Below are 26,664 nucleotides of genomic sequence, written 5' to 3'. Positions count from 1 at the left end.
TGTGCTGACACAGGACACTAGCTTAACATTTAAACGTCCCGTCAAAACAATCAGTGCCTTATCATTGAGCTGTGTTGTCAACGAGTTACAGTCAAGGTGTGATTTGCAAGATATGGCCAGAATTTTGAGGTAGCTACAAAATCATAGGGGTGTCACCAGAGTAAACAACAACTGCTGACCTTTGCTGGCTATCCTTGGCTATAGCTAGCAACTGTTAGCTATTAGCTCATAGCCCAAATAGCCTCAGAACCAATGTTTTGACGACTAAACGAGGCAAATAAGCTCATTTTAGTTCCGTTAAAGACAGAAACTTGAATTCAGAAGGTGAACAATTGTATTTCTTGTTTTGTAAGGAAAATAGTTTCATTTCTTGACATTTTTCTGAGGTTTTTTTTGTTCCTTTTTAGACTAAGTAGCAAGCTCGCCGCTTTTACATCTCCCAGCTGAAACTACGAGGGCCATCAGACTTTCTTCTCTCGCAGTACAAAGTGGTATCATGAGACAGGATGGGCCGGGGCTAGCTGGTTAGCATGCTAACTTTAGTAGATATCTCTGCAACACTACACAGACATCTTTGACAGAATGTCAGCACTGTTGTTTTTGTTCACACTCTGTTGATAACGTAAGTTAACTTTTTGAATAATTTAAACTAAATTTCTGGCCATATCTTATAAATCGCTCCTTTAATGCAGGCAACATCTCTAAAAACTTTCCTTTATGGTGCATTTTAGGACAATCCGACATCTGTAATGTGTGAGTGAACTTCTAAAAGCACTGCACTCTTAAGCTATGATGCTGGAAAACATTTCCAAGAGAAAAAAACAACATTGTCAAAAGAATAATGTGAATATGTTGCTGTAGTTTCTTGGTTTTTAAAGGCTGCTGTTGAGTACCTAACCCCTAAATCATAAAGGATGGAACAGACCAGTATGAGCTGGGTCACCAGATGCCGCCATTAACTTTGTACTGCCCGGTATCTTCGAGCATTTATCCCAGTGTCCTGACAGGAACAGTCTATGTCCTGGTAATTACACTAGAATGAATGTTTTTGAAAATAAACTGTGAGGTATCTTTTTATAATGTGCCAAGGACAGGATAGATGACGCAGATATTTTAAAAGGAAAAGAAGCTCTAGATTTTCTCTTTCTTCATCATCTGTTGCCCTCTCTAATGTGTAAAGGTGGAGAGAAAGTCTTCAGCAGAGAAATCTGTGATTTACAGGCAGATTGGTAGAGTTCAAACTCACAGACACAAAAGATAAGAGACTTTTTCAGGCCAGTAAAATGCTATCATTGACATCCCTCTGAAAACAAATCAAATGAATTGTTTGTTTGTTGCTTCACACGTGATGCGTGCAGAAAATGCTTTACATCCAGAGACGTTGTTGATGAACGATCTTGTGAGGGTGCTTTTGTCTTGCATGTCAAACAATTTTTAAGTGTTACTAAAACAAACATTTTTATGTTTCTTTGGAAAATTGTCAGTAGTAAAATAAAGTATGCAAGTTATAATAAATGGGCTAAAACATGCAAAGCCACCAGTATGGTCATTTAAAAGTCCAAAGAATTATAACACAAATGCTACAGATATAAATATATTATCACTTCACCTCTTTACCTTTGCTACTTAGAAGCCATAAATACAAGTTTCTATTGCAGGTTTGTGGACTTACAATATTGCGAGCAGAGAAGTTTCTGATTGGATCCTCAGCAGCGAGTGAGACGGAGCTGAGCATGATGAACACCAGGATGAGGTTGGTGAATATGTGATGATTGATGAGCTTGTGGCAAAACACCCGAAACCTGGAGGACGAAGGAAACAGTGTTAGTTCGTGTCCACACGTGTTAAGTGTGCTGAGCACGACGTGTCAGGGTTTCCTACGGGTTTGTGCTGCTGAAGATGAAGAAGGCGCTTCCCTCTGGGATGGGAGTGATCTTCTCCTTCTTGACCAGCTCGGAGATGACCGGCCGAGGCCCCGATGGAACTTCTGGATCCTCCTCCTCCGCCGCGGTCTCCTCGTTGTCCTCCTCCTCCTCCTACAGACAAGCGGAAAGTGTGTCAGTGTATTTAACTCCTCGTACTGCAAAGAAAAGTCACTGTGTGATGATTAAGGATACCTTCTCATCTTTCTCATCGTCCTTCTTGTCCCTGCAATGAACAGATACAGTGTTATGAATAAGAGAGTTTGGGCATGTAAAGCTCGAACAGAGAGACACAGTGGAGATCAAGCTGTCACCCTTTCTTGTCTCCTTCGTCTGTGTTGAGAGACTCTGCGTCTGCCAAGTTGTCCACGGCGATAGCCAAGAAGACATTCAGGAGGATATCTGAGCAGGGTGTTCAGTAAAGGAAAACTCTTTAGATAAAAGCATGGTTTTATATTTCCTTTCAAATGTTAAGTTTACATTAGCTCATAGATTCGCTGCTTCAGCAGTTTTTGAGCATGTTTGTGTCAGTGACAGAGGATACAGTTTCCGCAGATGAAGAGGATGATGAAGTAAAAGCACACGATCATCCCAGAAGAGGACGGGCCTCCGTACGCCATTATCCCATCGTACATCACAGCGTTCCAGTCTTCTCCAGTCAGGATCTAAAATCCATCAGAATAATTATTTTGTGTGCATCAACAGTAGTGGGTCATGCTCAATGATTATAGAGGGTGTGTAGACGTTTTTCACGTGGTAAACCACCCTAATCCCTGCTGAGTGGCCACGATAAACCTGTTACAGCTTCTATAACTGGGCAGATACCAGGAGATGGATGTGTGTGATAAAAACAATGGAGTACACTGAGGTAGTACACTGTCTTTGTATTTTTCTAAAAATGTTTTATGTTTTATTCTGTTGTGATGTTGTTGTACAGTTATGTCTTAATCTGAACTGTAAATACCTGAAACACAGTCAGAAGGGCTTGGGGGAAGTTGTCAAAGGTACTCCTCTTGGTCTGGGTCTCGTCAAAGTTGAACTTCCCACCAAACACCTGCATGCCCAGCAGGGAGAAGATGATGATGAAGAGGAAGAGCAGCAGCAGCAGGGAGGCGATGGACTTCATGGAGTTGAGCAGAGACGCCACCAGGTTGCTCAAGGACTGCCAGTGACTGTAAAGAAACACGGAGCAGCAGAGGGAGAGAGACCCAGGTGATCCAGTGAACACCACCGTACACTCAACACACACACACACACAGTCGGAGAATGATATCAGTCTCACCGCGTGACCTTGAAGATCCTCAGCAGGCGGACGCAGCGGAACACAGAGATACCGAGCGGAGACATGATTTCCAGTTCGACCAGGATGGTTTCAGTGATTCCTCCGCACACCACAAAGCAGTCGAAGCGGTTGAAAAGTGAAACAAAATACGCCTGCAGCCCGAGACTGTACATCTTCACCAACATCTCACATGTGAACAGGGCGAGCAGCACCTTGTTGGCCACATCTGAAACACAGGGAGAAGAAGATTCAAGATTTTTTAAAAACACAAGAAATATAGTGTTTGTAGTAGGTTTGGAATGTTATCTATTTCGCTTTCTTTTGGGTGAATTTCATATTGTTTTTGAAATAGGCCATTCTGCATAATGAGTAGTCTAAGTATATTTTATGCATATACTTTTGTACTTTTTACTTACGATGTTGAATGCAGGACTTCCCTTTAACAGAGTATTTCTACACTGTAGTATTGCTACTTTTACTGAATACTTCTTCCACAAAAAACAATAAAAAATACATATAGTATCGTGATGGATAATCATGAAATACATAATACATTTTCAGTTAAGTAGGTGTCATGGTTCTGTGTTTTACCCCTGTGATTGTATGTTTTATGTTGAAAGCCTCTCCTTTGTTGTGTTTTACTTCCTGTCTTTGTCTTTTCCCACCCTGTTACTGTGTGCACCTGTGTTTCATGTATTAATTAACCCCTGTGTATTCAAGTCTCCCTGAAAACTCCTTTGACCGTCATTTTGTTGCCTTTGGCTGCACTTTGGCTTTTAGCTTTTGGCCTTTTGGTCCTTTTATGTCTGACCTTAACAAGTGAAGTAATCATGATAAAACAGTAAAAAAAATTAAAAAACTCATCTATGCAATTTCATTGAAATGTGTTCATACTTCTGACAGATATCCTACTAACTAAGGAAACAGATAAATGAGGTAAAGAATTAGACTTCAGTGTGTGCTGCGGTGTTGCTCATACCCTGCACTTGAGTCAGCCACATAGGCTGGTTGTAGTGCTCTGATGATATGGTGAGAGTGTTGAGGAACACCAGGATGATGACCAGCCAATAGAAAGGCACCGATTTGACAGCCAGTCGGCACTTCCTGCGGCAGAACCTGTTCCAGCGGCGCCAGCGCCGACTGCAGGAGCAGAAATCATCGTCAGTACAAAGAATAATACTAGTACAGTATGACTCACTTTGAAATCACTACGGTCTGTTTCCATTAATAATACGAATGCAGAGGAGTAGAGGGGGATCAGCCACAGGGGGACTGCATCAATATATTTTTTGCAAGTCATACTTTACAGTAAATGAGCTGAAAAATACTGCGTAAGACTATTCTCTACAAATACCTTATGGTACATGCTGACTTTATAAAAGTTGTTGATTTATCATCCCCAGTAAATTCTCATTAAAATACAGTAAAATGAAAGGCAAGCACTTACAAATAAAATCTGTATAATCTAATGCAGGCATGTGCGCCGTAGTTATAAACTATATGCGTCATGCAGAGACACCGACCCACAAATATACTGACCTGAACTTTGACTTTGAAATTTTTTGACTGAAAGAAAGAAGAATTAGTCAAAGTTTGACAGGTTAGTACAACATAAAACCTGTCAGAAGCATTTCAGGGCAGGAAGACAATATAAACATGGAGGTGAGTTGTTTGTTTCAACTATTTTTATTTTTACCACACATCAAAAGTTGAGGATAAATTTGATGACAGAGATTCTGAGATTTGAGACTGACAGACTGAACTTTGTAGAAATGGTTGCACCACAAGCGACAGCAATCTGATGTACTGTAATTTAAAGTAATAACAGTGGTCGTGTTTTTTAAAAGGATTGATGCTGTTCGTTCTCACCACAGAGGTCCGCAGCACGGCGTCTTTTCATCCTCCCCGTTTTGATTCTCAGTGTTCACAGATTCTGTCTCGCTGGCTGGAACGCTCGCTGCGGCAGCGAAAAAAAAGCAAGACATTTACAAAAAAAATAATCACATGCAATGCCCAGTGGCACACGATTCTCCAGATGAAACATAGTGCAGTGCATCCCAGGGGGAAGAAGTGTGAAAAGAAATAAAGTGGAGACTGCCGGCATCACATCAGACTATTCTATTTTTTTCAAAAACGAAGAAAGAAGATAAAGGAACCAGCAAAGATAAAAATGATTACACTCCCAAAAATATATTCAAGTGCATCACAATTATTTCCTACTGATTTTAAAAGAAGAAAATTGTTTTATTTTTCATCTCCAAAGCCATGTTGCAGCCAAAAAACTTTGGCCCTCATAGAAAGGAAGGAGCTAAGCGCTGTGGCTGTGCATCACTGTCATCATTAGTATCATTTACCAAGTGCTGAAAGGGAGCTGACACGGGACAGGCGAGTGGACAGCTGCTCTACGAGGGCTGACTGATGCAGACAATGAGGAGTAGAGGGGAAGAAGGGAGCAGGCCGACGAGGACAGAGCTCTTAAAGCTGTCTCTGAAATGCTACACTCAGAGTACTGCCAGCGCTTTGGAGAGACTATCGGTGCAGACAGACGATGATTAACTGTGTGAAACGTCTCAGTGCTTTAACTCGTACGAGGGAGCGCCGTGTGTGCTAGCGCTTAGCTTATGAAGACGTGTTGGCTTTGATTCCTGAGTGGTCGGACAGCTCTCAGCTCTGAAAATAGTGCTGACTGCTGGAGTAGTGATCTGGGTTTAGCCCTGTTTCCTATATTCACACTGAGCCCCTGCTTTTGAAATGGGGAAGGAAACGGGGCGTGCCTGCTATCAAACGCAGCTGCATGTCTACTCCATATTAAACTCATTTAATGGGTAAATGATGGGCGTTTTTTATTTAGAACCAGTAGACCGTTCACAGGAACAAAACAGGGAGGAAAAAAAGGGAAAAGAAAACGGAAAAGGCTGTGATGCTCGGACACGACGGGATAAACACACTAGTAAAGCACACAGTGATGAGGTATTACATTAGGCTGCACACAACACACACTCAAACACACACAGACTCACTCAGCAGTCAATCAGGATGCTCCAACTGGAACTGCTGCTTACCCTTTGGATTTATTTTTTAGTTTTAAGTAAAAATCTACTCACTTATAATCAACGATTCTTCACTGATAGAATCATTGATGTTTATTTTGTGTTTTTTAACCTCTGCCAAGTTGGTTTTGTTTTCGATCTGTGTCCGTTTGTTGGTTCGTCAGCAGGATTACACAAAAACTACTGGTCAGTTTTCCATGAAACTTGGATGGCTCAGAATAAACCCCATTAACCTTCGGTGCAGATCCGGATAAAGGGACAGATCCAGGAATCTTTTCTCACTTTCTTTAACATTGTGAGATAGAGCCTTTTTTGACAATTTATTTGGGAATAATGCACGATCTTGATGAAAAAATCAGGCGTATTTAAGTGGCTGGCATCTATGAGTGGGTACGAACAGGGCACTGTTGGGCCTTGGCAGAGGTATGCGCTGTCATTCCAGTTTTATTCCTTTTTTGCGTGCAAGATGGAAAGCACAGCAGCAGCAGGGTGATTAAAACAACACATTTTTTACCTCAGCACTTAAGGTACATTTTGTTCTTAATTTTTGGTTTGTTTTTGTAGTTTTTAAAATTATTTATGGTATTTTGCATATTTGCACATGTGACGTTACAATCCGCTCACATATGGCCAATAAAAAAGTGATTAATATATGTCAATTGCTACACTATGAGCTCTTTAAGGCAAGTTCCTAACAATATTGGTTGTAATGGTAATAAAGATGGGAATTTCTGCTGCTCTCAATGGAAATTACTTAAAACAAAGTAGTTGTCTTGAAGTAGTGTGGGATCATGAGAGTTTTGCATTCGTTCTTTATCAGCCACCATTGCCGATGAAACTCTATCTGACGTAACTCGGGCAGAAATGTTCACAGATGAGGTAATGTTTAAAAGTTTAATGTTATGTTTAGTCATGTTTGCTGACCTCCTTTCTCACTCTGATGTGTCACCTAATGTTTCCCCGGAAGTTATAGCAGCAGGCGAGAAAATGAAACGCACCTTGAATAAAATTACAGACAACATTGTTGGAAACATTTGGGATAATATAAGTACAAAACTCAATAAAATAAAGAAAAAAAGGTCTATCTGATATTTTATCCAGAAATGTAACATATTATAATTTTAACTCAACATCTAAAATGTTCATATATATTAACAAAAAACTCTATTGACAGAAAACTGAAAACATTTTTTGTATGAAATTAATTTGAGCATCAAACACACACACTCTCAGGTGCACACACATACATACACACACACACACACACACACACACACACACACACACACACACACACACATACATACACAAGAGCAAGAGAACACTGAAGGGAAAGCACAGGATTTACCATGAGTGTCGGACGACTGGCTGAACCACCCAAACCTTCCTTTCTTCTTCTCAGTAAGGTCAGCCAGAGTCACCCCTTCATGTGTAATGCATGCAAGTCCATGCATTCAGACACAACGGCACAGCAGAGGGACAAATGGGGGAGGGGGGGGGGGGCGAGAATGGGCTGCTATCAAAATGGGTCAGAGCAGACAAGCACCACAGGACAACAACAGTATTCAAAATATCAATATCCAACAATGACAAGAGCAGCAGGAGCCACAGGGGCCGCGGACACTGAGGAGGGCAGAAGAACAACATGGAGAGCTGTTAGTCACTGGAAGCGCCTGCAGGTGACGAGGCAACACACACCAAAAGCCAGGATGGATGTTGAAGAAAAGCAGTATGGACCTGCCTCCTCGTAACCTCCACAGCTTTTACTCAGGAGCCTCTCACTTTATGGTTAAATGTTTGCTGTAATGAAAACTAAACATCCGACTTTATACATGAGGAAGAGGAAAAGACAGGAGGGAGAGGCAAAAATGAGGGGAGAACATAATGAGCACACAGAGTGCAGAGATCCTACTGTACACTCAAACTATAAGGTGTATCAGTCGCAGTTTCTCTGTTCTGCATCATGTGTGCTGCTTATATAAAGAGGATTTGGATTAAGAGTTTTTCTACTGCTCAAGTAATATCATTTTTTTTCCTTTTTCCCTTCTCAGATAAACTCTCGTGGTGCTCACAGCGTGCTCCACTTCCATCAGTGACATACATTGAGCGCGAAGATAAAACAGTCAGTGCAGCTCTGCGGCAAACACCTTCCATGTGTTTATATAGGTCTCTTTTCTCTTAGTTAGTACATTCCTCTATGTCCACATGCAGGTGTGTGTGTCTAAGCGTTTGTGTGTGTGCATTGATCTGCATACGGCCAAGAAAGTCTTGTTGATTATAGCACTAATATCATCGCTAATTTTGCATTTTTAATGGGAAATTCCATCATCAGTTGTTAATGAAGTGTAAACTGTCAATCTGCAAGTTATTTTGCCGTTGTTACTGCTTCAGCTGATTTACTACAATTCCCAGAGTTCATTTTTACTAAATTCACCAATTTTACACATAATAGTGTGTTAGAGTACTACTTAATGTGTGAAAAAAGTAGTATAAAGCCTTTTGTGGCTCCTGAGGAAGCTGAATGTAATCTCTAAATAGCCTCCAGTGATGTCACTCAGTGGCTGAGTTGCATTGTGGGTAATGTAGGCATCAGGTTATGAAAAGGAAGAAGAATAAAGAATCTAACAGTGTTGTAGCAGCGCAATGCTACACCAGTGGACTGCTTTTCAAAACCTTTCGCTTACATTACCCACAATGCCACTGAGTGACATCACTGGAGGCAAGTCATCAGATTACATGCAGCTTCCTCTGGAGCCTCAAAAGGCTTTTTACTACTTTTTTCGCACATGAGGTAGTACTTGTCAAGACCTGTAAACACACTTTAATGTGTAAAATTGGTGGAGTTACCCTTTAATCATCTTTAATGTCATCCTGCATTTTATTGTTAAAATCTGATGCAGATGAGTGTGATGCTTTAGAGTGTGGGATCATTTTTCCTAATTAATATCATCTGTATCTGTGCTTGATGTCATCTGGGGAAATGAGAGACAGCGTTATGAGATAAATATTTCTCCTCCAGAGAGAAATGACTTTTCAGCTGATCCACTGTGTTTTCCATTTTTACAAAACTCCCACAAAGACACATCATAGATTTCTGGAGTTCAAACTCTTTCATATGCTGATTATGTAAACATAAGGCCTAATTATAGTTGCAGAAATCACAACCCCCTCAAGCCAACAATAATGCACCCTGCTTGATATTTTTCTCAATGTAGCAGGAACAGATTCGATCAGTTTGCTGTATCGAAGGGCGCATACGACGCCGGCGCAGCATTACTCTTCCCTGCGTGAAGGAGGGAGGGTTGGGGGAAGGTGCTTACGGTTGCGCTTGCTCTCCTCATCGGCCTCATCTTCGTTGTCGGGGTCGATGTCTTCAGCCTGAGTGATCCAGTCCAAGTAACCCTTCAGATCCTCCTCCAGCTGCTGCTTCTCACGCAGCTTCTGGAAGTCTCCACGAGCTTTGGCCTTCTCTCTCTCCTTGGAGAACTCTCTGGGTTTGCAGAAGCACACGTGGAGAAAACAAAAACAAACCAAACACACACACACAAAGACAAACTTACTTTCACAGCAAACAACAAAAATATTTTTTTCCACACACAAAATCATCTGCATCTTTGTCCACATCGTTTTCTACATAATCACATGCTTCAATCACAACCTCTCAATGCCTTGTGTGTTTTTGTGAACCTTAGCCACTGGAGGGAGATGTACACCTTTGAAAGACAACAGCACTATATTTAGAGCCCAACAGTACAGTAGCTTATCCTTCAGGGGAGCATCTTAATCATACACAAAAGGCAATTTAGGTAGACAGATGGTTTCAAGAAGCGTGCAACATCTAAACTGATACATTACATAAAACGACTGTGGAAGCTACAATCCGTATTCAGAGGGCAGGAGGTAAATATATTCAGTGCATGCTGGGATATTGTCATTACTGAGAAAAATGCGTATTTAAGCTGTGATGATGGAAGAAGAAAAACATAGAAACAAAGCAGCATTGGTAAAACTGTGTTTCCAAAGTCAGTGCAGATAAAAAATGATGCCCATCTCAAGCAGCCAGCGTCTAAGAGCATCTGAGTTGATGATTGTGTTAACCTTGTTGGCTTTTTTAAAAAAAAGAAAAAAACATCAGGCTCTGCTGGCTGGTCAACCATCCAGAGTTAATTCTACTGTATACCCCACCCCCACTCCACAGAGCTGGGAAAGCAAATGGGGGTCTGAAAGAGCTTAGGAGCGCAGAGGGAGTGAAGGGCGAGGAATAAGATTAATTTCTCTCTCAGGAGGTTGGGTGGGTTGAGGAAGGGGTGGTGGAGGAAACGCTCACTTTGCAGTTGCCGCGGAAAGGACGTGATAGTTTGGCGCCAACAAAGGTCAGGGAAGAACGGCTGAGAGAGAATATACATTCATCTCAAGGTGCTAGTGCAGAATGGCCGATCACGGGTTTAATATCTCCATATTTTTGTTTAAAGATTATTAGGATCTATGCATTTGAGTGGCTGACATCACAATAATCTGCAGCATATAAACTAATTTCAGTGTTTCCCACATCTTTTTCAGAATCGCTTTAAAATTTTGGCAATATAGTGATGCTTTAATTGTCCACCTTGATGCACACACTGGCTTGCCCTGCATTTCTTGTTAACTCTGCCTGTATGTGTGCCTGTTTTCTTCACCAGCAGTATGTTTTATAAAGTAAAAACAAATCGGGCATTTTGGATTTTTTCAGCCCCGATTCTGTTGACACAACAGCAGGTGAGCCGAATGTGGAGGAGGCTTGACGTTGATGGAACAATTGAAACCAACGTGAAACAAATGACATCACACCAACCAGGTTCGCTTGTGAGCTTGTATGAAATAACGGCATAAGTATGCCTAGATTAAGTAGGAGGGGTGGCATTACAATCAGTGCATTTACAGGAGAGACATAATACCAGAGAACATCTCTCTCTCTCTATCTGCAGAGCATGTTCGAATTTCTGTAGACAGCAGGGGCAGATCAAGGGCAGATTGTCCACTAGCTAGTCGATTACAGATTGTCTCTCAGACGGATAAACAACAAAAGTAAAATTTGCTAAACTGGGTCACCAGATATACCTGGGCGACCTTCCCGAGTAACATCTATGTGTGGGAAACACTGCTTGTAAAGGCTGACACTACAACAAATAGAGCAAGTAATTCCAGTAATAAATAAATCACTGCATACACGCTTTGACAGTGTTGGGAAGTGGCTACTTACATGTAACTGGTTCCATGTAATTTAATTACATAATTAACATAAATGTAATTCGACTGTGTTGGAAGCGGAGCTGCTTAGTGGTGCAACAAGCCAAAAAAGCACAACTTCTTGAGTAAATAATTACCCATATCTTCTGTGTTGTGGGAATAAAATGATTTAATCATGCAGCTCTTCTTATTGGACTGAAAGGATTAAATTCTGACAGTGAAAAGAATCATTCTGCAGAGGTTGTGACGCAAAAAAATAAATAAAAATGTATCCACAGTTTTACAGCCACTTCTTTTGCAATGTACGCTTGTGGGAAAAGTATTTTTGGGCTCCAGTACATTACGTGACGCTGTAATTACACAGTGTGGCCACTATGTTGAATTGGCTTCAAAGGCTGCTGCTGCTGAGGCTTGGTAGGATGGACTACCAGGATCTCTCTCTACATCTGCACAGGCTCCATTCATTGGACAGTATGCCCTCAAAGTCTGTGTGTTGATTGTGATTGGTTGTCTAGTTTAAATTTGCAACACTTCTCGTCTGCTAATTAGGCATTGCTCGCTTTGACTGATGGTTGATTTGATTGATATTTGTGTTTTCAAGACATAATTTGGCTCTGTATTTTGTTGGTACATACTACATACATAGTTTTTTGTGCTTTATTGTCTATTTTTTTCTAAAATTTGTAAAAAAAAAAAAAAATCACATGTAATATGTTACATTATTATGATAGAGTTGTTAAAATAGTAAGATTACCGATTACATTTTTAAAAAGGTAACTAGTAATCTGTAACCGATTACATTTAAAAAATTAACCTTCCCAACACTGAGCTTTGAATACTGCAGACCAAACCCACTGCACACGTTGCCTCTTACCCACTCAGCACACCCAACACAAGGTTTAACACGAAAAAGGAGCCCAGTATGATCAGGCTAACAAAATAAATCCAAGGCGTTTCCCATCCGATGGCGTCGTTGACCTACAGGAGCCAAAAAGTAGCCGGTTAACAAACAGAAACCTAATCAAGTACAGAGAACCTCGAGCCTGAAATCAAGCAGGAGGTCTCTGTCTGCAAAGAGAGGAAGGCTTACCCGCTCAACACACCCAAAACCAGGTTAAGCACGAAAAAGGAGCCGAAGATCACAAGACTGACAAAGTACACCCATGGAAGCTCAAAGCCCATAGCATCATTCATCTGGAGGAAGAAGCACCACCACAGAGGCAGAAGAGCAGCGGGAAGAGAGAAAGAAAAGAGTGAAATCAGAGGTTAAAGGTAAAGAACAGCAGAACAAAAGTTAGACAAAAGTAGCTCTCTCTTTAGATAAAGATCTTGAAGGGATACTTTAAGTGCCAGGATAGCATCATGTTGTTATTGGGAGTTGTTGCATGCACTCAATCATTTAGTCAATCAATCATATCAGAGTGATAAGAGGTGCCTCGGGAAATTATCAGCAGCTTCATCGTTAGAATGTCACTCTCATTACTGTTGTGTGTCTGATCCGAGGAGACATTTAAGCTGAAGGCGTGTGACAGTCACAGGAAATTGAACCGGGAGGGCAGGGCGAGAGCACTCACCCAGTACAGTACGTCTGTCCAGCCCTCCATGGTGATGCACTGAAACACCGTCAGCATGGCAAACAGGAAGTTGTCAAAGTTGGTGATGCCACCATTGGGACCTTGCCAGCCTTCCCTGCACTCGCTGCCGTTGATGGGGCATTGGCGCCCGTGCCCTGAGATCGCACACGGAGCAGGTTCCTCTTCTGCTAACCCATCTACAGACAGAGAAGAAAGAAAACCGTGTATGCAGTCGTCGGAGTGTGTTCAGTAAGTGCTGAAATGACTGAATTTGAAATAATAAATGATTTCAAAGGACCCCTCAGACAACTTCACCAGGCTCCCATCATGTTTCCACTTATTACTTCTTCTATCTGGCCGACAAATTAGTTCTTCACTTTATCCCATTTTACTGCAAATGTATATAGGTTAAAACAATTGGTTGTCTTGATTGATAGTAATTGGTATCAGTATCATTACTTCCTATGACCAACAGAAACTCACACTTCAAACCTTAAGATGTCCTGGAGGACAAATGGTTTCGAGAGAGGTGGATATCTTTTTTTCATGGAGTGTAATGTGACCGCCTCCCTCCTCATGTGCAGGTACTGTAGAAAGCTGCTGTTTTCAGTCGGTATTTCTCTAACGAACATGCAGAGCAGCACCATGCACAGGAGTATCTAAGTAGCCCCCCGAGGAGAGAACAACCTGGCCAGTGGCCACCAGGTAATTTGAAGGGAGTCTAAACTGTAGGAGCATGTCCTTGTGATGATGGCCAGTAGCTTTAAGACCCAGCTACTTTGAACATTAGATAACTAGTTAAAAATGTTTGTTAAAATCGCGTTTACAGTAGTCAAAATACAAGATGTGTAGACCAGAAAGATGACTTGATATTACATGTAAAGCAGAAAATCAAGAGGACCTTACCTGAGCCAGGAATAAAGCAGGTTGCGTGCATTTTACCGATGAAAAGCTCCAGGCCGATAATAGCATAGATGATGATGACGAACAAGACGAGGAGGGCAATGTGAAGGAGAGGGACCATGGCTTTAATGATGGAGTTCAACACCACCTGTAAACCTAGGCAAGGAGGAATATAAACACATTAAACAACGCTTGGCTGTACGAAAATATGAACTACAACTGATTGATGATTATTATATAATTTCACCCTTTTACTCTACAAATGTAATACCAGTTTTCAGTATATATATAAATATATATATATCAGCACATCTACAACCACATATACTGTTGTCCAGTAATGTGTCAGAAGTGTTTACTCTGAGTTTGTTTGTTTGTATTACTGCCACAGCTCATGTCTCTAGGGCGCTGTTGTAGATGTTGAAGAGATGTTTTGGAAAACAGTCCCTGGGGATGTAACATCGACCATCTGGACTCGTCATGTGTAACCTCTCAACCTACAATTCACTGGGACTCATCATGACTGACAACATTATACATATAATATACACAGAAAATGTGTGGTGAATCTTACAAATTGGGTTACACTGGTATGTTGAGCTCAGCACCTCTCAGTACTTACTGGGTACTCCTGAGACCAGCCGCAGGGGTCGCAGCACACGGAAGGCTCGAAGGGCTTTAACATCAAATCCACCTGGTTTACCCCCGTGCCCGTGCATTGAAGGATGGTTACTATTTTCTCCTTCGCCTTCTACCTTCTCTTCTTTGGTCAAAAGCTCCAAGACAACACTGAAGAGTCTGTCAGGAAACAAAGGAAGAAACGCACATTATTAGCCTGCCAAGGAAGACAATCTGACAACGGACAGTCGACTCATTGTTTTAGTCCATTTTCAAGGAAGGAAATGCAAAACATTTGGCCGTTTCAGCTTCCAAATGTGAGGATTTGCCGCTTTTATTTGTCATATATGAAGGTAAACTGAAAATCTTTTCAGGTCTGGCCCAAAAACAAGTTTTTTGTTTTTTTTTAGACAACACAACCAGTTGATTCATTAAGAAAATAATCAACAGATTATGAAAACAATCCTTTGTTAGAGTCCTAAATATTATCATGTATAAATCTTTACACTTTCACAGTAGATGGTGTCTCAAGCAGTACCCTGGAGGTGCATTTTTCTTATTACAAAAATTGGACTTATCACACACACATATTACTACTGTATCACAACCATCAGATACAGATGTTTATGATCTTATTGAGACACCATCTTGAAGGCCAAAAACTGAACAGAGCACAAAGATTTTAGAACCAATCATAATGTGTGTTTACAATCACTTAACAGTACTATTTGTTTTTCATGACCGTTATTTTAAAGTGTACACATTTCATTCATCTACAATGTACGTTTGTTGCTTTCTCAACTCATTATTACAACACTTTGATGGGCTACAGACTAAAGAAAATGGTTTTACTTTGGTGTACCTAATCTTCCAACACTTACTGTCTTAATTAATTGTATCAACAACATATTATATTACACTAAAGAGCTGATAAGTTGTGGTTACTGTGTAGTTAATGTCGCTAATTTGGTCTAAAACACACACACACACACACATACATACACACATATATATACATACAATGATCCCTCAAACTATTATTTAGCTGTGGAACTATAACGAAGGATGTGTCATCAGTTTACTTTACAGCCACCCACAAACCATATTGATATCAACGGGATACAGCTGACTTTATAAGTCTACAGATATATGAAATACAATGCACGGTTAAGAGATAAAAACTGGTCACTGAACACTTGACTGGTCTAGGTTCCATATATTTATAGTATATTTTAACCCTTTGAGCTCTTGTATTCTTCATATCCCCATAATGCGTACAATCTCGGCTGTGTAAGTCACTAAACAATAATGACTGATGACATTTTTGAATCTGAATAAAACATAAATAAAAAATGGAAATGTAGAATACACAAAGAACATACTTCTTAATATTAATTCCTATTTCTCTCTCATCTCCCTCTGACTTGAACAATCTACCAGCTTCTCTGCGCGCGTTTTCTATACGTCTTCCACCGCATGTATATGTAACTCATCAACAATATCCGGTTTATTTTAGATCAATTTAAACAGGGTAACCATGCAAACAACAACCTCCCACGAGCAGTCTGGGGTCGCCCACTGGAGGTCAGTTTCATGGGGTTAAGACCTGACAAAAAAACAATTATTTATTTTCAATATAAAGCCAGGGGCAATGCTGAGAGTCACCTCCACAGTCCTTCCTCCATAGCATTGTGAAAGTCTGACCTCCAAGAAGCGTATGGTTGCAGTTGCTGCTGATTTAGGTGGCACAACCAGTTATCAAATTTAAGTGGGTCACAATGCAACATACTGATGTTTTTCAGCAAACACCGATAATCACTTGCTTGTCCTGGCTGATACCGCTTACATTACCAATAATTTCACATATTTTGTATTTTAATAAGAATATTGATAAATAGTCCATAATATAACACTTTTATTGAGGTGGGATAACTTTGTTCCTTCAATAAATGATCACTTAAAAGCTGTATTTAGTTTCCTCAGGTTGTCGTGTTATATTTTGTTTAAAAATCTGAAATAATTAAGTGTGACAAATATGCAAAAAGTAGAAGAACTCAGGAAGGAGGTACCTATTTTTTCATAGCACTGCATGATACAACAGATATATCGAGATCTGTTTCCTTCTGTAGTCACAAAGTGAAATCAGAAGTGAACAAATCTTTTATCAAGAGAGAGGACACTTCATTACAGTCAGCTAGATATTCCTCACCTAGCCAAGAGGGAAATCATCTCGACACATCACATCAAAGCTGTGGACTAAAAAGCAGTGAATGAAGCTGCCGATAGGGGCTGGAAGGAGTTCTGAGGGCGTATCAGCGCAGTCTGCTCAGACTTATGTTATACTGAGTCACAGCTGTAAGACTGACCGCCTGCCACTGGGGTTTCATTACTCATTCAGTCATGTTCAACAGAAAACCTCCCATCACATATCGACATCTTTTTACTGAACATAACTGAGAGGAGCCGCTTTGATAAAAGGGATGCGTTTCCTCAATATTTAAGGAATCATACAAGTGGGTTTAGCCTGTTTACTACAGATCACGTGTTCTTCTTTACAATCATTTTGCAAACCACCAGATATAAAAAAAAATGTCCAACTGCTTTGGCATCCATTAGTTTCAATCTGTATTTCTGTCTGTTACTAAAAATCAATTAGCAGACTCTGGAAACACGTGATGACCCCTCCACTAGGTGTTCCTGTTCCTGTTTTGTGGAGTCACCACCTCCTTTCTTAATGAAAGATTCCCTTGTCCCATCGTAGCTTGGCTATAGTTTTGTTTTGTTATAGACGTACATAAGCACCCACACATGCCCACATTACTGAAAACTGACTTACACATGCTCTTTCATACTTTATTATATTTTTGTAAATAAATATGCTTTCTGTACATATGGCAACCTCGCCTTTGTTACAGTCTAAGGGCCAGATTGTCACAAACTCTTTCATGAGTCTACCAATTGATTTTTACACTGTACGGGCAAGAATGGAAGCAACTGTTACCTAGAAAACTAGGAAAATGTACATCAAAATATATAAAACTGCACAACAAATATTTCAAAATGAACATAATATCACCTTATAGATTTGAGGTGGAATAAGAACTGTGCTTATCCAGCATAAGGCTGCTCCTGGCTAAAGTAAGTAAAAGGAAATGGACAAATGGGACTCAGGCAAGCCAAACAACGTGAAATCAGAGACCATTGTGCCCACAGAGACCTGTCTCCACCACAACATCTCGGATCAAGCTGTTGCAGTCGACGGGCGAACCTCGTTGTGAGCCGACAGAGCTCAGGATGACAGTGGGACGAGGAGAGGTGGACTCTGTGTTTGTAACATTGATGCTTATTGCTCACACACAGTCAAAGCGGATGGACAGTGTTTCCAAGATGTTTAACATTTGATATGAAGATGCAGTCCACATTATCATCACATCGTTTTGCTGCTGTTTACAATCCCCCCAACTCAAATTCAAAAGATGCTCTACGTGTTTATGTGTATTTGTATATTAACAACTGTATATATCTTCTGTAAGTTATGTAGCATGAAGGAGTTTATGAACTTCCATTTCGTCATGGAATCCTGTGTTGTATAATGACGAACTACCTTGTGCCTCTTGTACCTTTTAAAAGACATTAAAATGCTCCCTAAAGCTGCAGGGAACTACAGATAAGGGTATTTATTCGTTACAGGTTTCTCACAGGGAATTTACCCTTTAGAATTACACATCGTCATTTAGTCCACTGTTAATATAAAAATATTTATTTATGCAGGTTTAACAGTGCCTTATTTGTATGTTGTGTTTCCTGTTTCATAATTAGTCACCGCTAGCCACCCTAAAAATGTTGTCTGAAACTCACTAAATGTGACCTTACTGTTAGCCTTTCTTTGCTGCACACCTAATTTACATTTCTGACACCCACGTCCTTTTAATACAATTGTGTTTTTAATACATTACGCCACACTTCTATTTGACTTTGTTTTCGTCAGAAAAAAGAAAAAAGGATTTTTACAGTATTATACTTTACAAGCCTTCATATTTTTCTTGCATTTTAACACTTTCCTCTCTATGGAGAGCATTGAAGCCCTCAACGAAGCACAGCTGAATCATCAAGCGCCCATAACCCTTTATCTAACCTCTGTTAAACCATAACGTGACCTGCAATAATCAATAAATACAAGACACACAAAAATATTGAAGCCAGCTGGGAAACGGAGTGAACTTTGACCTTTGACGTGAATTTATATAGCCCTTTCAGAGCCGTATTGGCGCAGCTATATTTTGACATCAGACACTGGCAGCGTTATTTTAGTGAGGCAGTTCAGTGATTTAGCAGCAACAGTCACTCTTCATAGCAGGAGCAGCCGTCTTTGCATTTGACTGCATGGCAAATCAACCCTGCATGCTGCATACAGACAGAGATCTGACCCAGCTACTCACTGGACTGTGTGTGCTAGAGGAGAGAAAGAGGAAGGAGAGAGAGAGAGGAAGGAGGGAGATGGAGAACAGAGAAGCTGCGATGAGGATGAAGATAACACGAGCAGAGTGTGCAGGAGATAGGAATGAGGGCAGAGTCAGGTGGGGAAGTGTAAAGAATGAATTTGAGGGATCAGAATGGAAGGGGGAAGTATAAGAACGTGCCACAGAGACAAAGCAAAGGAGGATGGGAGAGTGTGAGCGAAAGACAAGTCAGTGAGAGGAGAGGGAGAAATGGGAGGGAGTGTTGGAGAAGAGATGAAGTATGGAGAGATGGTGACTCACTCCAGTGGTGGTAAAGCTCTGATTTATTCTCTCTGTCTTTTCTGGGTCATATACTGTGGGTGTATGAGGGTCTCTATTAGCACTTGGCCGCTTAGAGCAGAGGCTTAACCAACTTTAACTTTAACACTGACTGCCTCTCTCAGAAACACTGTAAACTGTCAAACTGAGATCAAAGTGCACATCCAAAAAAAAAAAAACCTGCAAAACATCAGCTATGGCAGGTGATATCTTAGTTAAAAACAATACACACTATGTATAAGTAAAATTAATTATCTGAAATAAAACTGGAGGACTTACCCGATGACGACAATGACGAAATCCAGCATGTTCCAACCGTTTCGCACATACGCGTTCTGGTGCATCACCAAACCATAAGCGATAATCTTCAGAAAGGTCTCGATTGTGAAGATGATGAGGAAGGCATACTCAACTGTTTCCTGCAGACACACAGAAAAAAGACAAACGAAGCTCTTTAATAGGGACTAGATATGATTGATTATCATGAAAAAGCAGGAGCATGGTATTAATACAGCGTGTTGGGGGGACAACACACACAAATACAACGTAACAAGAAATCAACCTGAAGTGAACAGTTCAATCCAACGCTGTGGTATTGAGAAATGTGTGAATTTAGTTTTCATTCTCTGTATGTATTTTTCACCTTTACAAAGAGGTTTACCTGAACCAGGCTATACAATAATAATACAGCAGCAATCATACCCCAATCACTGGTATCGGGAAGGAAGAAAATGGCAACATATTTACGGTCAACTACGTACAGTGATCTACAGGGTTATGTTTTGTGTACCATGACAGTTGAGATTCAAAAATAGGGATATAAACACAGCTGTCAAACTGGAACAGAAATCCCTTGATTAGCCTTAACACAGAACACTTTTGTGGCAAAACATCAAGGGAAATGTAGTCCTAAGCATAGTGGACTAAAAATTAAAGACACAGTGTCTACAGACAGCCAAGATATATAAAGCTCAATCAATAAATGGGATATTTTTTGATTAGTTACTCAAACTTGCTGAGCCACAGAAAAGGAGAATGACTATACAGTAGAGTTCAACAGCGTTACATGTTGTTATTCATCAACATCTGAAAGTCCAATCAAACCAAAAGGTAAAAACGCTCATTCAGGTGTACTGCGTATTGAACCACATTGTTTAACCAGAGCAGCAAAATCTCACCTTGACCTAATTCTGATCTGGTTCTCACATTGTCCAACACTTGTCTCAGCACATATTCACAGAACACCGTGAGACCCATGACAATGTGAGAAACCTATTTCTTAGTTTTTATCTAGTATCATGTTAAGCTGTTTGACTTTATGATTAAAGCCCTGACACCAAACCAAATGTGCAAGGCCTTAAAAAGATTGAACATTTTGATAGTGAACACACCACAAAAGCTAAAGTGGATGGACAGCTGACAACTGACATGCCCATACCATCTGAATAATGTATGTTACGGTGTGTGCTGTGTCAGCCTTGTTGTGTCTCGTTTTCGTTTCCCTGTTGTTTTTCCCTACCTGTTTCCCCCCTCCTTTTCCCTCACCTGCTCCTTCCCAGTGTGTGTGCTCGTGGGCGTGGTGTTGCCGCTGCAGCAGAGAGTTGAGATGGGTAGATGAAGCACCTGTGCTTCATCAACTGCCACTAGATAACAATGATCTTCTCTTCACTCCGGTGCCAGATTGTTTCGTCTCTACCGGTGACTCTCCACGATCATTCAGTGTAGTATCTTGTGTTTTTTTGATCTCGTGTGTAAATTTGTGGATGTCTGTCTTTTTGACGCTACTTTTTGCTTGGTTCACGTGCAGATATCTCCGCCGTCTCTCAGCTTTCTGCTCCGTGCCTTATCTAGCTCACCTGTGTTGCCGGCTTCTTCCCGGTGAGATTACCAGTGAGACTACTTAACTCTGGCATTCATCACCACCTGCTCACCACCTGCCTGCCCTCGTCTTCGTCATTCATCTTTATTGTTGAAATAAACCCTTTTACTTAACACCAAACCTCGTGTCTCTGCTTCTGGGTCTGCCAGTAACAAAACGTAACAAACTAGTCAACATTCTGTACTTGTAATCCAAAAAGAAATCCTGTTCTTACTTGCTTTGAATATGAATTAATAATATGTGAGATTAAGATAAATTGCACAAGCTTGCTCAGCCAGTAATCTTTTGCAACTCAGCATTGTGCCTTTGTGGGAGAAAAAAGGCAAAGGTAGAATTAGGAGTATATAGTTTAGGTATTTCTCGTACTTATCTGTATATGTTTATTTTTATTCTATAGTTGTTGAATTCACAATTGCTTTGACAATGTAAAGGTCTGTTTTCAATGCTAATAAGGCTCCACTGAGTTTGAGAAAATGGCACGGAATGGGTGAAAACACTGTAAGAACCAGTCCGAGATCTCTCGCTCACTGATGCATGAATGTATCTGAAAATGGTTCAAGAAAAAAGGGACTAGCACACTTTGAACAAAATGACTGTTTTTAGAGGGCATGCAGAGATTAGAACCAGTGATGTAACTCAGCAGTGCGCCTTTCTCAGGTTGTTTCAAAGACAGGCAGGACACGGGAACACCGAGCCATCAGGTCGAGGTCGACTGGAAGTGAAGCGGATAGCAGAGGCACACGGAGCTGTGTGAAGGTGGTATGTGCATGTTAGTGCAGTGAAATGTGTGAGATGCTGGAGGTGGACACACCACAGGGTGAGTCAGCTGTTCAGGACAGTCCTGGGACCTCCCTGGAGATATGAAACCAGAGAGAGGCCCTCTTCATCCTTTATGCATGAGGCAGGTCAACGAAAACCCTGCACACAGGCTGGTATTCATAATATCTGTCTGTCAACACAACATCATTTAACTTTTCACACGGGATGCCCACAGGCTTCTTTTTTAATACACAATACAGACAAAAGCAAAGAGCCACACACACATATATAACATCATATACAGTACATAATAACCTCTTCCGCCTGAGGGAGTCCTTAATCTCCTGCTCTGTGTTCTCTGCGGACACCATAAATGCAAGAGCACAGAGGGCTGTGGGGCTCGTTTTCCCAGCAGTTTACTGCTGATTGTGAGAAGCACTTAGCCCACAATAAGAGACATGGGCCTCTTTGTTCGTGAAGTAAAAGGTTGAGTTAAGCTTAGGGCTGCTGCCTCTATGACAGAGCAAGTTCGGCCCAGAGGGAGCGGAGAGAACAGAGCGATTCAGACGCAAGGAAAGTGACGTACACATGAGTACAAATTAAGATTTTATATGTCTGCCAAAGACTGTCTGCGGAGGATCTTAAAAACCTAGTGACTCTAACCCCCTTTCTTTCCTTCTTTTAAATGTATTCCATTCGTTTATTTTCAATACTTTCTTAATTCATTGTTCCTCGTTGCTATCTGGGCTTTACAATCTGTTGACCTTTACTAACTGTAGAAATCCTTCAGCGTTATAATACTGGGTCAAAAGTTCTAGCATCTGCTTTAATCCCTTTTCCATTAATGGTTTTCACTTTGTGTCCTTTGCTACATCCTTGTGTTTATTTAAGTGTGTATGAGTATGTGCTAAGGTTTTATTAGTGTAGGTTGTGGGTTAACTGTGTGTAGGTGTTTATGTATAGACATATGTATGCATGTTTATTCAATTGTAGGGGTGTAATGATCCATCCATCTGGATGGATATATCAAATTAATGATTAACAATGTAATACCATCGATGCAAATTAAAACATTGATCAATATCCTCATCTTTAGGTATCACGAACAAATCAAATCGAAATTGTATTGTTACAAACTTTGTGATATCGGCAAATATTGTATTGTTGTCCAAATAATTCAGTCCAAACTATCTGAAACTAGTGATTTACATCCCTGCTCAACTGCATTTATTATAGTGACTTTTAATTGATCTGTCACATTATCGTTACATGACATTATTACAGTATTTGTTTATTACTATTATTGATTGATATATAACTGATTGTATGTCTACATTTGTTTGACTAAAGTAACTAAGGAATATTGCCTTTTGTGTGGTCCACAGCAGTAATTAAGTAATAATTGTAAAGATACTGAAACCAGCATGTAATACAGCATGTGAAGCAGCTTTCCAAGGCACAGTAAATTTATGCAAATTGCCACTTCCTGGTTCGTGAAAAGCATGTTAAAAATAATAGCAAATGATAACCATTCGCTCTCAATTAACCAGCAACTTATCCAATCATCAGCATGTTCAACTGCAGAAGCAGAAGTAGAAAGATAGAGGAAGAGACGGAGAGAAAGAGAGTGAGGAGAGAGGCCGTTGGGGATGACCATAAATATCTCTGACTCATCTTAGTTTATTTGTGCTGTAAAGAGAGTCACTGTAGTATGTTTCCCTTTCTCATATAGTTTACGCATATCATCAGCAATTAATATGTTCACTGCACATGCTGCTGTTCTGTTAGGTATACATCACAACATGATACATAACGCACTCACGCTCACACACACGGCACATGATTGTATCCTAAAATGCACGCTAACTGCACATAATAAAAGCAGGAAACCTCACGGCACAGTACATGTTCCTCCTCAACCCCCACAGCCGTACAGACCCTCCTTTGCCACGGGATGAGTGTTCATGTCTACAGGCACGACTCAGCTCATCTCACACACTCACAGGGCTCAGATCACCATATGACAAAGGATGCCAACCCGCTGAACCATGCACTCTTCTACATAACTCGCCATATGATCGAGCCATGCGGACTGAGGCGATGTAAACCTATTAAGGATTCAGATGGGCCTGTGTGCAAACCTCAGGAGGCTTTGTGCGTCCTCCTCCAGACTACACACAGAAAAATCACCAATTAAATTTTGTGCATGCATACTAATAAAGAGCGGAAATGGAGTCATAACATAACAATAAAACAGCTTGTCATTGCATGCATTATCATTTTTTATCTAAGTAGAGCCAGTTTTTAAAGTCCAGCCTCCTGAAGTGAGACAAATGATTCAACAAGATATAGCATCTTAATTAAAAGCTTTAGAGGTGTTGGCAGTAGTTGTATGTCACCTGGACAGAGCCAGGAAAGGTTCTAACTAGTCTTTGTGCTAAGCTAAGCTAAATAGCTGCTGGTATTAGCTTCTCATTTGGCATACATACATGAAAGTGATATCAATCGTTTCACAAAACTCAAGCATTCACATAATTGTCAAAGATGTTTCTTTTATAGTAAGATGCAGAAAAACAAACACAAAGCACGGAGATAGTATGACATTGAAGGGAGAATAACAAAGTCAAGTTGCAGTTTATTTATATCAGGGCTGCCAAAACCTTTGCTGTTGGAGGGCCAAAACTGAAACTTAACAGTGGACCCCAGGGGCCTACAGCAAACACCTACTGTCTAAATATGCAAATTTGGATTTTAGTGTAAGCCCTGAGATAAAAAAATAAAAATAAAAATAATAATCTGGCGATCTATTTTAAGTTTTCTCTCTTGGGTTTATAACATAAAAAATATGTGGACCTTTTTTCACTCAAATGAGGGAATTCCTGCGCAATGTGTCACTCTGAGCAGATTACGAAAAAAAAATGAATTAGGGATTCGACATATTTAAAGAGCATTTTTACGTAACAAAAATAAAACGGCGTAAACAATGATTCATATCTGGCAAATATCTGACGGGCCTATTCAAACCTCATGGCGGGCAAGACTTTGGGCAGACCTGATTTAGACTGAGCTTCAAAAACAAAACATGGTAATCTAGAATTTGATGTAAACCAACCAAAATGGATAAATTAATCTTGCATAGACTGCATGACTGAACCTCACTGAGTCTAAGCTTTATCATTTTAAATTCACCAGGAGACACCAGTCATTTAACTGTAAATTACTGTGCAGTAAATTACATTAAGAAGAACCAGATTAGTATGTTTGCCTTAATCTGCTCCTCAGAGACACAAACAAAAACGACACAAAGAGACATATAAAAATTAATCTTGAAACCACAAACAATATCATGAAAATACTAAGAGCACAGCCAGGATGCCAGCTTACAAAGGTCTCATGTACCAATAAATTAGTCAACCAGGCACTGCAGTCAAACTGACTGAAGGTCTGTAATAAATCTCAATATTTCACGTTAAGTAGTGACGGCATGAAGACTTTGGGAGGAGGCCTAAGGTCATAAAATATCTCCATATTCCATTACTGGCATGAGGTTGAAAAGGCTAAGAGAGAATGGAATATGGAAATGATTTATTATAGAAGTTTCTTTTTAATGATCAGTGTGTGCTTGCTTGTCAAAGTGATATATTAAGCACATTTTAATGTAATAATGTAAGTTTAGAAGGTTAGGCTTTTACATAAAATGTAAGTTTTCTTCCTCCAGTTTGGAGGGAAATTTGCTCAAGATGGCAAATATCTGCCAAACACCTTGACATAAACAGTACGTTGTGGCCTGTAATTTAAAGCGTTGCCTCTTTGTTCTATCCATGACAAAATATGATATGTTGTATTTTTATAAATACATTAAAATGTCATGAATAAACTAAACCAAGAACTAAATAAAAAGCTGCATGTTGTTGCAGAAATGCTAGTCCCTGTGATGGCTGCAGTGAGAAAGCATCAACAAATGGGATATTTTTGAACTAGCAAGTCAAGCTTGTTAAGCCACAGAAGAGAAGGATGATCTAGTTCACCAGTGTCACATGTTGATTTTCTTTAACATCTAGAAGTTCAGTCACTTCTAAAGGTACCAACACTCATCCAGTTGTCCTACTTTATTATAGAGTACAGAACAACATTGTTTAACCAGAGCAGCAACATCTCACCTTGACCTCATTCTGATCTGGTTCTCACACTGTCCAACACTTGTCTCAGCCCATATTCACAGAACACTGTGAGAACCATGACAATATGAGAAACCTTGACTACCGTAGGTGCACAAGAGGTATCTAAGTGTGAAAGGTGACAAAATGAGTATTTGTCTTTAGTGCCATCATTAAGTGAAGACAACACATATTATTTCAACTAATATATATATCCCTGTGAAACTTCCCTAGTCAGCTACTTACATTACGTTTTCTGAAACTTTATTTTTAAAGGTATACAATGCAGGATCTTCCTAATAAAAACTGCTTCAAAAATAATCCCTCTAAATCATTTTTAAATCTGTAATAAATCCCAACGCTTATGTTAAGTCGTTAAGGCATGAAGACATTGGGAGGAGGCCTGTGGCCATAAAACATCTCCATATTCCATTACTGGCATGTCGGTGAAACATAAAAGAGTGAATGCAAAATGGAAATGATTTACTGCAGTACTTCTTTTTTCTTTTTAGTAGG

The 26,664-nt window shown here is 40.2% G+C and overlaps 1 protein-coding gene across 1 annotated transcript in view; it reads right to left on the bottom strand.

The window, feature by feature from the left end:
- The window catches only part of cacna1da (calcium channel, voltage-dependent, L type, alpha 1D subunit, a), a 66,964-nt gene that overhangs the window by 23,017 nt on the left and 17,283 nt on the right, over positions 1 to 26,664 (bottom strand). The window contains exons 3-19 of the mRNA XM_073467837.1: positions 19,633 to 19,772; positions 14,580 to 14,755; positions 13,961 to 14,113; positions 13,055 to 13,251; positions 12,571 to 12,674; positions 9,575 to 9,744; positions 7,603 to 7,677; positions 5,074 to 5,161; positions 4,744 to 4,770; positions 4,184 to 4,344; positions 3,205 to 3,430; positions 2,887 to 3,094; positions 2,467 to 2,587; positions 2,237 to 2,324; positions 2,118 to 2,148; positions 1,882 to 2,036; positions 1,673 to 1,802 (exon numbers count right to left, since the gene is read on the bottom strand). Of these exons, the coding sequence (XP_073323938.1) occupies positions 1,673 to 1,802; positions 1,882 to 2,036; positions 2,118 to 2,148; positions 2,237 to 2,324; positions 2,467 to 2,587; positions 2,887 to 3,094; positions 3,205 to 3,430; positions 4,184 to 4,344; positions 4,744 to 4,770; positions 5,074 to 5,161; positions 7,603 to 7,677; positions 9,575 to 9,744; positions 12,571 to 12,674; positions 13,055 to 13,251; positions 13,961 to 14,113; positions 14,580 to 14,755; positions 19,633 to 19,772 (2,250 nt within the window). The remainder of the gene's footprint in view (positions 1 to 1,672; positions 1,803 to 1,881; positions 2,037 to 2,117; positions 2,149 to 2,236; positions 2,325 to 2,466; positions 2,588 to 2,886; positions 3,095 to 3,204; positions 3,431 to 4,183; positions 4,345 to 4,743; positions 4,771 to 5,073; positions 5,162 to 7,602; positions 7,678 to 9,574; positions 9,745 to 12,570; positions 12,675 to 13,054; positions 13,252 to 13,960; positions 14,114 to 14,579; positions 14,756 to 19,632; positions 19,773 to 26,664) is intronic.

This window comes from Pagrus major, chromosome 6 (assembly GCF_040436345.1).
Source record: "Pagrus major chromosome 6, Pma_NU_1.0".
Lineage (NCBI taxonomy): Eukaryota > Metazoa > Chordata > Actinopteri > Spariformes > Sparidae > Pagrus > Pagrus major.
The sequence above is the reverse complement of the archived record's forward strand: the minus strand, read 5'-3'. Positions and strand labels throughout refer to the sequence as shown.